Consider the following 13,329-nt stretch of genomic DNA (forward strand, 5'->3'; position numbering starts at 1 on the left):
CTCTTCTTTCCTTCCTCCCTCCCTTCCTTCCTTCTTTTCCTTCCTTCTGAACCTGCCTCCTTCCTTCCTTCCTTTCTGCTTTCCTCCCTTCATCCTGTCCGGAGAAAAGGCGTGGACAGGGAGATGGAACATTACGTGCAAGGAACAGCATGTAAGCCAAGTTGAATGCCAGTACAGTTGAAATGTAGAGCATGTGGAAGGAAATAAAATATAAGAAGACTGGAAAGGCAAAAAGAGGTAAGGTTGTGACAAGCTTTCAGTACTGAGGAGAGGACTTTATATTTGGTCCTAGAAGTAATAAGGAGCTACTGGAGTTTAATGAGCAGGGGTGTGTGTGACATGGCCAGAGGTAGCCTCTAGAAAAATCACTTTGACAACAAAGTGAAAGATAGATTGGAGCAGGGAGCACCTTGAAGCAGGGATACCCATGAGATACTTATTGCAATTATCTAGCTCCCTACTTGACAGCAATGATTGATCAATTCAGAGGAGAGTCAAAGACAGGCGCCTACAAGAAAAACCAGCCTCAGCAGGAGCTTTGATGCCCCATCCCCGCTTCATTCAGGGTTTATAAACACAGTACTGGTGCTGATGGCATGCTGCCCATCAGTGGTTGCATCATTATCAGAAAGTCCTGCCAAAGGTTGCTATTTAAAAATACAGTTCTGGGAGTTAGTTGTTGGGTCTGGTGTCTTTGCTTGTGGTCCATACCGTCCTACCTCTAGTATAGCCACCTAGACCACTTGGCAGATGTCCAACAATTTATGTATCTACACAGTCCAACTCTGCTGCCCATTTTAAAGATCAAGAATGTGAAGCACAAAGTAGTTCAAATACTTCTCTTATTTGCTGGGATGGTGGGGAGGGAGATCCAGACCTCTAGCTTCTTCTCTGTGGGAAACTTCCCCGTATGGAAACTTCCTACACTGATGCAGATCAGCAATTCTGTAATAGAATTTTAGATAGTTGCCTACAAGAGCTAAGAGGTGAACTGATTTGCCCATGGTCAGAGAGCTAGTATGTTTCTGAAGCAGGATTTGCATTCAGGTTTTCCTGACTTCAAGGCCAGTTTTCTATCTATTATATAATTCTGCCTCCCACTTGCCTCCATACAGAATGTAGCTCAGACAGTGGGACAGAGTCATAGGATCATATATTCAGAGTCAAAAGGGACCTTACAGATAATCAGGTCTAAACCCATTCTTTTACACATGAGGAAACAGGCTGAGAGAGGTTAAATGACTTGTCTGAGTCAGGATTCAACCTATTACCTCTTGACTTAAAATACAGCACTGTATCAACTATACCTCTGCTTCTTTTCAATTTCCCAACCCAGCAATACTGATGTCTCCTCTTCCTGCTATGGCCTGTATTTTTTCAACATTAGTAGAAATTCTATATCTGAAGGTTATATAAATAGAATTTTTATTATTTTGGCCTATCCCTAATGAGGTAAAAAGCAAAAAGCAGCAGAGATGATTGTCATGTGTGGCTAATGGACTGAGAAAACCTGCCTCATATTGCATTTCACAGGCAAGAAATAGCTTTGACTTGATCCACAGTTCATTTTACACTTAACGGTTGAGAAGCCTGGGGTACTAATAATAGCATGTTGGTTCCCGTCAGGAGGATTTTGTACTGAAACCAGGGTCCATTTTACAGTGTCATAGATTTTAGAGCTAAAAAGGACCTTAGAGGTCATTTATTTTTCCCGTCATTTTATAGAAGAGAAACTGACGTCCCTTAAGTAATTTACCCAAGGTCATTTGGTAAGTAGCAAGCAGCAGGGCCAGACTTTGAGTCTTGGTTCTCTTATTCCAAGTATATAACACTCTCTTCCCTATCCCGAGCTGCCTCCTCTATCCCATGTTGTTATTAAGCTTTATAATACAAAGAGTGACCATTTCCCTTTGAAATTATTTGTAGGATAACGAAAGCCTGGAAGAAACTATGGGTAACAAAAATAAATCTGAGCACAAGCTTACCTGGAATATGACCACTCGAAATTTGTTTTTTCTTAACACCTCCTCTTGTTTGGTCTCCACCTTCTTCACATTTAGGCTATGCTTCTCCACGCGTGCTTTTATTTCTTTTACGTGAGCACTGACTTTCCGGGTTTTCTCAAACAGCTTGTTCACTATATAGCCTGTGTTGCTGTGTGCCTGGGAAAGCTTCAACATGTCAATCTGGACGGATTTGATCGTATTTTCCATCGTTCGATGTCTCTCTTCTATTCTCTTCTGACTTTCTTGGACGCTGTCTATTACGGTAGCCACTTTGTCCAGGACGGTCACAATTGTTAACGCTGCATCTTGGTCTTCATCTATTGAAACGCTCGACAGTCGATTCTGATGGATTTTGTCAGCATTGGTAGTTGATTTGTTGTGATCCATTTTGCTTCTTTTTTTTTTTTTCTTCAGGCTTATCTATACAGTGACTGAAATGTAACTATCCCTACAATTAATTCTGGCACTTAAAGCAAAAAAGTTAGCTTGACAACTGGCCACAAAGAGGTTTAAAGGGTAGGAAACTCCACCCCTGGAGGTTGGTCAAGTATTTATAACTAGAAATATCCATATGCAATTGTTCTGCAATATGAAACCCTTCAACGAGTCTGGCACCGAACCTACATGCAGTGGGTATTCTAAAATTGTCTGTTGACAGACCAAGTGACTCAGAGACGACAGTGATGGAAGAGGAAAACATAAAAGAGGGCCACTAGAACTCCAGGACCTTCATTTATCACATGAGAAAAAAAAAGCAACCTGGACATTTTTCATGGCAGTATTATTACTCCCATTTCATTGACTTTTTTTCCTTTGGATGATTTCAGGCAATTTTTTTAAAATTTATAACCTGAAACTTCTGATGCTTTTAAAGCCTACAAACTAAACAATTTTAAAGCACATAACAGACACACTAAAACAGAGGCAATATATAGTGAAAACATTGTATTTTAACATGCTTTCCAAAACAAATATTAAAATCAATTGTTTATTTTCAACAAATTATTAAATTCTACATGCATACTTCTGAAAGTCTAAACTACACGTTAAACAGTGGAATATATCCTACTCGCATTTCAGATCTTCCAAACATCAACAATCTATTAATATAACTATAACCAGAAGTCTAATTTGGAGAAAGGGGTTTTTTTTTAAGCTCTTGGCATATTCTCTTCAAGAACACTGCTTGTTAATGATCTTTTTTTTTGCATTTTAATCACAAACACTAATACAATCAATTTCTTTTTGTGTTAAAACAAATATTTTCTTTAAAAAAGTGTCTGAGTATTAAAATGGTCTTAATGAAAAAGTAGGCTTGATTCCAATCTGTTGTCTTTTAAAGGCAATGATCACAATAATTAAATCTACCAAGGCCCACTTTTTATGGATCTGTTACATCAGCACCATAAGATCCTTTTCCAAATGTTAGAAGTGTTTCTCAGGGAAAGTAGTGCTCAATTTACGTTCCAAACATTTTATAAATATTTTACAGCTACACACATATACAGCTTCACAATTCATGCGGTAAGCAGTGTCTAAAAAAATCATGTACTAAATCTCAAAAACATTTAAATATCTATTTAAACACAGTGTCTTCTAAGGTTTTTTTGTATGAAAAGTAATCTGTAAACATCTTTTACTTTTAGTTCATGCTTGATTCTTGTGGCTGTGTGTGTGTGTGTGTGTGTGTGTGTCTGTGTCTGTGTGTGTGTGTATGAGACTCTATAATCATTTGCGAAGTGATCTGGGTTTGCAAAAATATTACATTCCATGGGTAAAGTACAAGTCTTATATAACCATGTGTTACAGATACAGAAAATGAAATTCAGTATTTAAAAACACAAAACAGAAACTCTGTCATTGTCAGAGTTGATGCTTTTCTAAATACAAGCCGACAGTGTTCCACTAAAAATGTCCAAAAATAAGGCCTCTGAAATAAATATTTCTATTCTTTAAAAAAAGACATAATAAAATGTTTATCACATGGTTGGTGTACATATAAAAGTCATCGAGTTAAACCATTCTGGAAGATGTGTCCGATGTAAAATGGCCTAGGTTTTGCTTCTGCCGACGTCCTCTGTTGTTCTTAGGGCATTTTCTGTTTTTTGAAAAAGAAAAAGAAAGTAATTATTGCACTTAGGCTATTACAAGAGTTTAGCAAGGGAGCCTAATTTCACACACAAATAAAGATATATATCACAGTGGGGGGGGATGATGTGCTGTTCAGGGTAAGGGAGGGTATCAGTATGGCTCTGGATTCCATTCATTCTGCAGAGTTGGGAGCAGAGGCGTGGGGCACATTTTTTTCTTTAGCAGGAAAAACCCATAGTAATGCAGAATGCTTGGTTTTTGGTTGTTCAATTGTTCCAGTCTTGTCTGACACTTTGTGATGCCACTTGGGGTTTTCTTGGCAGAGATACTGGAGTGATTTGCTATTTCCTTCTCCAGCTCATTTTACAGATGATGAAACTGAGGGTTAAATGACTTGCCTAGGGTCACACAGCTAGTGTTTGAGGCTGGATTTGAATTCAGGAAATTAAGTCTTCCTGACTTCAGGTCCAGCACTCTATCCACTGCGCCACCTAGGAAGGGTAGAGCAGAAGGGTTTAAAACCGACCCAAGATTTTTAGGACAACCTGTATTGAGAAATTAACTTGATGTTAAAAAAAAAAAGGCAAAAATAAATCATTTCTTGAATTCTGCTTACATCCCAGTAGTACTTTAAGGTTTCTAAGGTGCTTTCTTCACAATGTCTTGCATCTGTATGAGGTTTTCAAATACAGCAAATACATTTGTTATGCAAGACAAGTATTACTATTTTTCAGATGAGGAACCTGAGGCTAAGAGAGGTTAAGCAACTCACCGAAGGTCACACAGCTGACAAGGAGCTGAGAAGAAGGACAAGAATAAAGTTATTTTGATTACTACTGTAGAATGCTCTCAATCACACCACACTGTCTTTGGATGAAATGACTGGCCTGCCATGACAGTAAGAACTCATTGAACTGGAATGCTCAGAAAAGACTGGTAACTATCTTTTTTTTTGTTTTGTTTTGTTTTTAGCAAGTCATTTGATTTCGAGGGGTCTTAGTTTCCTAGTCTGTAAAATGAGAGAGCTGAACTGGATGATCTCAAAGGTCCTTTCCAGCCATGATATTTTATGGTTCTATCAGTGTTCTTAATAAATTAAACACTCCTACATCAGGACCCTTCCAGCCATCCTGGGAGATTTCTAATCTCAGAAGTGAATTCCAATGGCAATAAAGTTGGAGTTAAGTCACAGAGTTTGAATTGCCAGCCCCAGGATTTAAGCTCAGCAAGACCATTTCAGTATATGCACAAGATAATTTGTATTGGGGGCAGGGCTACAGGGGGAATGATACACTATAAAATCTTCTGAATTAATTAACATGTAAGAGAATTATAAATAATGAACTTATGAGTGAGAGGCAAGAACAGAGAAAGAGAAAAAAAAATGCATACAGGATGGCCAAAACCAGAAATAACCAAGAACATCTATATATCTGCACACTGAAAATGCAGGTCAATGTGCTATGTAATGTCCATAAGTTAAAATTCAAGAACATATAGTTATCATTTCCACATTGTGACTTTTCCCTATTACAGTTTTGATATATCGCAGGTTAGCATAAGAAATTAAATGGGAATTTTGGGGGAATTTTGTGGAAGCTGCAGATGACATGTGATGGCCAGCATATGACACAGAAAAAGTTTAGAAACTCAGAAATGCATAAAATATGTGTATAGTATTATATAATATCAATATATTTTATCTTTTAATACCATAATAATTCAGACTTCTTCTCTGGTATGAAGAGAGGGCCAAAAATTTTTTTATGAATTTTCTATATCTCGGGGGTTCCACAGCCCTACCCCCACCATGATGTGGAATGGATAACTGTATAAGTGTGACCTATGTTCACTAATAGACACAAGTCAGTCCTTAATGGGATCTTCCCAGCAAGACTTCAAGTAGCCAATATAGTGAGGTGAGAGGTTGCTTCTTCATTGGAAGAAAGCCCCAGGATGTCAGAATTCTATGGGATCTTAGGATACAACGATTGTCTCAAAAGACCCAAAGCTGGGAAAGGAAGACCCCTCCTTGGAAAAGAGATGGAAGCCATTCTAGAGAAATGCCATGGAAAGAAAAAACCCTGGGGTATTTCTGAACTGCTATGACTGGAAAGCTGAGCTAAGATATTGTGGAACACAATTTGCTAAACAGGAAATGCTGGTGCTACAATCCATACTCAGGTGGCAGATGATAGGAAATCCATACAAAAGCAACAGATCTAGAGATAAGTGTGGGCTACGTTTCTGGTGTATCCTACTCAGTAGACTGCATCTCATGTCATCAGACTGCTCCAGTTCAGAAATGAAGCATACTGTCACGAATCCTTCAGACACAGTGGAGTTTAGCTCAAGTCATCGTCTAACTTTGTTTTTTCCAAATCCTTTTCTATCATTCAAACTTCTAAATGCTTTTTTATAGCCAATGTTTCCTGATCTCTAAATCATGTTTCTATTTTATTTGCAATATTTCCTTATATAGAGCGACTTTACATTTGGGGGGAACGCAGCCAAACCAGATCAAACAGACACCAAGGAAGTCTTTTGCTTTGTTAATATTTTTAAAACTGTATTTTAGTGTAGTTGGTTTCCTTTATAATCCTATGTATTTTATTTCACGCATTTAAGAACATTATTCTGACAAGGTATCCATAGGTTTCACCAGACTGCCAAAGGGACTCATGAAATGAAAGAAGTTAAGAATTATTTCCATTAATTTGAGATATTCAAAAGTAGGAAGTGCTGTCTTAAGAAGTGGGTTCCCCTCATTATGGGGCTTCAATCAAAGCCTGGATGACTTCCTGCTGGTGATTTTGAAGAGGTGATCATTTCATGCTCAAATCTTGAAAGCCCTGAGGGATTATTTTTCAAAATATTTCAAGGAGGGAAAACTACCAAAACAACAGGAAAAACCCAGGTAGTATTAATGCTCAAAACAGAGAATAACATTTAAATACAGACCACATGCCTACTTCGCATATTTATAAAATCTATCTGAGAGTGCTAAATATCTTAAAAATGAAAATATGAGGAAGAAAAAAATAGATTTTACTAATGATTCTCTGCATCTGACCACATCTTTGGGGCTGCACAGTTGACTGAAAGATATGCTGATTACAAAAAAGTATTTAATGTTATGCACCTCCAGAAAGAGAACTGATGGAATTAGAGTATAGATTGAAGCATATTTTTTTTTCTTTTCTTTATTTTTCTTACTTTTTTTGGAACATGGCTAATGGGGAAATATGTTTTGCATGACTTTATAATGGGTACTGTATTTCTTGATTTCCTAATGGATGGGGGTGTGTGGGAGGGAGAGAATATGGAACTGAAAATAAAAATAAAATTTAAATTAAAAAAAGCATTCAACTCAGAGCAAATTTCAGTTTTAAAAACTCCAACAAAGAGTCCTTTATACATATATGCTGAGATTTTTTTTTGGTTAGGCAATGGGGTTAAGTGACTTGCCCAGGGTCACACAGCTAATAAGTGTTATGTGTCTGAGGCCAGATTTGAATTCAGGTCCTCCTGAATCCAGGGCCAGTGCATTATCCACTGTGCCGCGTAGCTGCTCCAAGATTTTTTTTTTTATAAATGCAACCACAGGGATAATTCTGTTGAAGGATCTTCTGATCATTAAGGAAAAGTAAGACATAAAACAAAAAGTTATATGCTCAACAAAGGTGCTTACTTATGATCATGGAGGATGTCCTTAGGAAGGACCAAACAGAAGGATGCCCTACAGATGGTGAGGTCCTCCTGAAATTCCTATGTATGGATGAGATTTTGTTCATTGCACCAAATCCCACAATATGAAAAGACTTCCTCACTGAGATCTATGATTACACAAAATAAGTGAAGAAGAACACTTTGCCACACTAGTTCTCTAAGGAAGCTACTAGCACAAATGCTAAGCACTCTGGGAATTCTGTTTCGCTCAGCTATGCATATTTGTTTTTCTTTTGTTTTCAGTGGTTGGAAGGAGAGAAAATGTATTTTTGTTCATTGAAAAAAGTTAATTAAAAATTCCCAAAACAATGATAAACTACATATACTTTCAGTAAAATAGACAGCAAAGACCATGAAGCTTGCAAGGTTTGTATTTCTGCCAGGGCCAAGGGACTGTTATCTATGCTCAGAATCCAGGCTGGTCTCTATCATAGAAGAGAAAGTGAAGGGCCTGGACAATTGTCCCTCCATTCTACAGGTTATCAAGGAGATTGAGGGGATGCCTTTAAAAAACTAAAGAAGGCTTCTGCTTGAAAACAAAGAAGAAAAAAAGATCTGAAGCAGAGGTAAATTCTGACCTGAGTCAGAACATTGGAGGGCAAAAGAATGTAACAGAGGAAAAAGGGAAGAAGGACCAATGAACACTTAATAGCAAAGTAACAGAGATGAGGTTCCTTATTAGAGGGAGCTGGAACCTTGGCTGATTATACTCTTAGGAGTGATGGTATTGACCTTCAGGTACTACCAGGTAAAACATAATCCATTAAGTGTTAAAAGAGTAAGAGTGATGATTGGTGAGTTCTTGCCCAGGGTTACTGACACAGCAATTTGTTTGATAATAACAGAAAGGTCTGCTGTTTTTTGTGTGAGGCTTGTATCTAGGAGATGCCAGGGAACTTTCCCAGACCTGTCAAACTGGATGCCTATTATTCACTTCTGGTAACATAAATCATACTGCCAGTATTGCTAAATACTATTCAGTCTTGATCAGGGAAATGAAGACCTTAGGGGCACAGGTGGTGTTTTTCATCACAGAAACCAATCAAAGGCAAAGCTTAAGAAGACAGAAAGGCAGGATTGATAAGTGAAAAGCTGCTTACGATAGTGTCTGAAAATAGGATTTGGTAGGTGACACAGCAGATAAAGTGCTGGGCTTGTAGTCAGGAAGACTGAGTTCAAATTCTACCTCAAGCACTTACTAGCTGGACTCTGGACAAGTCACTTAACCTCTGATGCCTCAGTTTCTTCAATTGTAAAATGGAGATAATAATAGCACCTATCAGGGTCATTGTGAGAATAAAGTGAGATAATGTATGTGAAGTGTTTTGTAAATCTCAAAGCACTATATAAATGCTATTGTTGTTTCTTAACTATGGCTCAAAAAAAAAAAAAAGAATGATAGGTTGTTGTCCAGACATGGTATCTACTTGGCAAGAGCAGGTTAAGAATGTAAATCTGGAGTCTTGCAAATTTCATCAAAAATTAAAAAGAAGGGAGAACACTGACTGAATATCTACCAAGCTTGCTACCATGGAGAGATGCCACAATAGAGCTGATAGAGATGCCCAAATTTTCCCAGGACAAGAATTGTAAGAAAGGAACTGTCACTAAACCTATTGCCCAAAATGTCTATATACAAATGTACAAATTTTGGGGAACAAACAAGGTGCACAAGGTGTCTTGGTGCAAGGAAGCATGGTGGGATGAGAGCAAAATATGGCTACAGAAGGAGTTTTTTTGTTCTGGGGATTTCATTTTTTGGGGGGGATTGTTGACTTGGGATTTCATTTTTTAAAAACTCTATTTTAAATTTATGGAATAAAACAAGCATTTCCATAATATAGTAAAATAAAAAAGATGAGTGTACATGAAACTGCAAATCCACCATGCACAACTTGCTATTCTTTTCAAATATACAACAAAATTATCATGTAAATTTCTCTTTTTTCCTTCTCCTCCCCCCTGCCCTAGAGATGGCTACCATTAGATACAAATAGGTGTATATATATGTAAAAGTATCCTATACATACTTCTGCTTATCATTTCTTTCTCTGGATCCAGATAACATCTTTCTTCATATATCCTTTATAGCTAATTTGGGTATTTATAATAGACTAAATAACTCATTCGCTCAAAATTATTCTTAAAACAATATTGCTGTTACTATATACAATATTCTCTTGCTTCTGCTCATTTTGCTCTTCATTATTTTGTGCAAATCTTTCCACATTTTTCTAAGATCATTGAGCTCATCATTTCTTATAGCCCAGTAGGATTCTATCACAATCATATACATAGCTTGTTTACGCATTCCTCAATTGTTGGGCATTCCTGCAATTTCCAGTTCTTTGCCACCACAAAGAGAGCTGCTGTAAACATTTTAGAACATAGAGGTTATTTTCCTTTTTCCCTAATCATCTTCAGAAATAGACCAAGTAGTGATATTGCTGGGTCAAAGGGTTGAGGTAGTTTAATAACTCTTTGGGTATAATTCCAAATTGTTCCTCAAAATGGTTGGATCATTTTACAATTCCACCAACAATGAGTTGGTATAGGGATCTCCTGGTGGGGAAATGCCATCTACTAACGAAGATTGATAAATGTTCTGAGATTTATAATCCTTTTAAAGTGCTACCTGGGGGTAATGGGAAGTGGCTAGCCAAGGTCAAATAGCCAGTGTGTGTCAGAGGCAGAACTTAAGCCCAGATTATCCTGATTCCAAGGTTGGTTCTCTAACCATTACTCCAGGCTGCCTCTCATATTCACAGAAGATTATACTACAAGGTAGAGAAGCTTGATGGGAGCAAATTAGAGATCCAAACAAAGGACTCTAGGAAAATTTGACAAACAAGAGATTTCACAAATTTGACAAACTGGGGTCAAGCTTTTTAATAGCTGTGTAGATCTGATTTACTCACCAAGGGTCATTAAAAGTAATAGGTGGTGACAAATATGCTAATATGTTTTGCATGATTGAACATTTATAACCTATAACAAATTGCTTATCGTCTCAGGGAAGGGGGAAGTGAGGGAAGAGGCGAGAATACTTTTTAAAATAAATATTAAAAATCGTCTTTATATGTAACTGGGGGGAAATGAAATATTATTTTTAAAAAAGTAAAATATATAGGTGAGTAGATGAGGGCTGCCCATACAAGTGAGGCGAAGTGACTTGTGAAGATTGAGATAATCATTTCTGGTTTCACCTTCACATGGAGAAAGCAGCAGCATCTCAGGAAACTAAAAAGCAGTTCCCAGGTTTCAGGGGAATAGTAATACTTTCACTGTAGGGGACAAGATGGTGCACGTTACTAGCCCTGACTGACACCCTCTGACAGCCCGAGTTCCCTTGCTGTCTGTCTCCTCCCTTTTCCTGGAACTTGTCTCACCTCCTCAGTCTCTTGGAAGGCCAGGAGTTTTCCACTCACTAGCATGTCTAGGCCTGTAAGTAGGATTGCATTTCTGGTCTCTCAACTTCCATGCTGAGCATGCCAGAACAATTTCCATGCTTTCTCCTTCTTCATACACAAAAGGAGAATGAATTCTGTACCCTCCCATGCCCCTTTTCTGGATTCCAGCAGCTTTCATACAGTTATAAAATTTAGAGCTGGAAGGGACCTTAAAGGTTATCTAGCAAAGGGGTTCTTAACTTTTATTGTGTCATGAACCATGAACTTCCCCAGGCAGTCTGGGGAAGCCTATAGACCCCTTCTCAGAATAATGACTTACTTTTTGTTTTCCCCATAAAACTTTAATTTTTTTCATTTTAGGATTTCTTGTTCGTTTGCTTTTTAAGTTTCAGACCAGGTCTGGAGTATTGTGGTCAGCTATGGCCCCATTTTAGAAAGGGCTAAAGAACAAGTTGAAGAATATCACCATGATGGTGAGGGTTTCAAAATAGTGTTTTAAAATGCATAAAATAAGATTACAAAGGAAGCTAATTATATTGAAATGAAGTTATCAAAAAATTCACAGCCCCACGGGTTAAAAATCTCTGATCTGGTGCAATCCTCTTATTTTACAGCAAAGGAACTTAAGGCCCCAAAGTTCAAGTAAATTGTTCAAGTTTGCACAAGTTATACATAGGAGAGTTAGAATTTAAACAAGTCAACAAGGATTTATTAAGCAATGACTATGGGCATAGTAGAGAGAGGCAGCAGGAGTGCAGCCTGAAGAGGAAGGAAAAAATGGCTGACCTGGCCATCCTCCTTAAAACAGAGGTTCTGGAAGGAAAGCAACCAAGAAGAGGGAGATGGTCACAAGCCAGAGGGCACTTCCAACTTGAGAAGTCCAGGAGTGAAATGAACTTCCAGGTTAAAGTCCTCTGATGCCAAATCCAGTACTCTTTCTTTCACACCCTGATTCAATCCTCTGACCACATCTAGAGAAACATGGTCAGTTCAGCTCCCATTTTAGGTAGGGCACTAATCAGCTGAAGGGCATCCATAGCAGGAGGACCAGGATGCTGGAGGTCTCAAAGCTGTGCTACATGAGAACTGAGTTGAAGGAATTAGGGATATTTTATCCAGAGAAGACTTAGGGGAGAGAGATCTATCTATTTACTATCTATCTATGCATCTATGCATCTATGTATCTATGTATCTATCTATCTATCTATCCTTGCTGTCTTCATGTATTTGAAGAGCTGTCAGGTTGAGAGGAATTCAGTCTATTTTGACTGACTCTAAAAGGCAGAACTAGGAGCAGTGACTAGAAGCCACAGAAAGGCAGATTTCAGCTCTTCATAAGGCAAGGGTTCTTAATCTGGTATCCATGACCTTGTTTTTTAATTAACATTTGATAATAATTTCAGTGTAATTGGTTTGTTTTGTAATCCTACATATGTTATTTTATAAACACTTAAAGACACTCTTCTGAGAAGGAGTCCATAGGTCTCACCAGACCATCAAGGGGGTCCAAGATGCAAGAGGAAGTTAAGGACCTCTGATTTAAGGGGAAATGTCCTGAAAATTAGATGTAATCAAAAATGCTGCTTGAGAGAGAGTGGGCTCCTCTCTCTAGAAGTCTTTAATCAAAGCCTGGATGAAATCGTGTTAGAGATGTTGAAGAGATCAACCATTCATTCAATAAACATTTATTAAGTGCTTACCATGTGCCAGGCACTGTGCTAAGCACTGGGCATATAAAGAGAAATAAAAGACAGCCCCTGCCTTCAAGGAGCTTACAATCTAACGGGGTGATTTGTTTCACATTCAGATTGGACTGGACAGACGCTGAGGTTCCTTCGGACACTGAAATTCGGTGACTCTGTGCTAACCCTCCTTCAACCAGGACACGTCTCTCTAGCTAACTCCCTACGTATCCAGCCGTATTGAGGAAGCAGTCTGAAGGAGGGGGGGAGGGGCACTGCTCCAAAGGTCCTTGGAAGCCATTCTATTTCTCGAAGTAAACTTGATGCCTTCCGGAGACAAGAAGCAGAAATCTTACACACCTACAAAGCAGACATATATGTGCTAGAGCCAATTTATACCTGTTTGTGAGA

At 38.2% G+C, this 13,329-nt stretch overlaps 2 protein-coding genes across 2 annotated transcripts in view; both read right to left on the reverse strand.

Annotated features, from left to right (window-relative positions):
- CAVIN4 (caveolae associated protein 4) overlaps positions 1–2,402 on the reverse strand; it is an 11,850-nt gene extending 9,448 nt beyond the window's left edge. The window contains exon 1 of the mRNA XM_027858998.1: positions 1,986–2,402. Coding sequence (XP_027714799.1) covers positions 1,986–2,393 — 408 coding nt within the window. The 5' untranslated portion in view covers positions 2,394–2,402. The remainder of the gene's footprint in view (positions 1–1,985) is intronic.
- A 621-nt stretch (positions 2,403–3,023) lies between these two features.
- The window catches only part of TMEFF1 (transmembrane protein with EGF like and two follistatin like domains 1), a 145,265-nt gene continuing 134,959 nt past the window's right edge, over positions 3,024–13,329 (reverse strand). The window contains exon 10 of the mRNA XM_027858997.1: positions 3,024–4,104. Coding sequence (XP_027714798.1) covers positions 4,020–4,104 — 85 coding nt within the window. The 3' untranslated portion in view covers positions 3,024–4,019. The remainder of the gene's footprint in view (positions 4,105–13,329) is intronic.

Source organism: Vombatus ursinus, unplaced genomic scaffold, assembly GCF_900497805.2.
Source record: "Vombatus ursinus unplaced genomic scaffold, bare-nosed wombat genome assembly UNPS02014158.1, whole genome shotgun sequence".
Taxonomy (NCBI): domain Eukaryota; kingdom Metazoa; phylum Chordata; class Mammalia; order Diprotodontia; family Vombatidae; genus Vombatus; species Vombatus ursinus.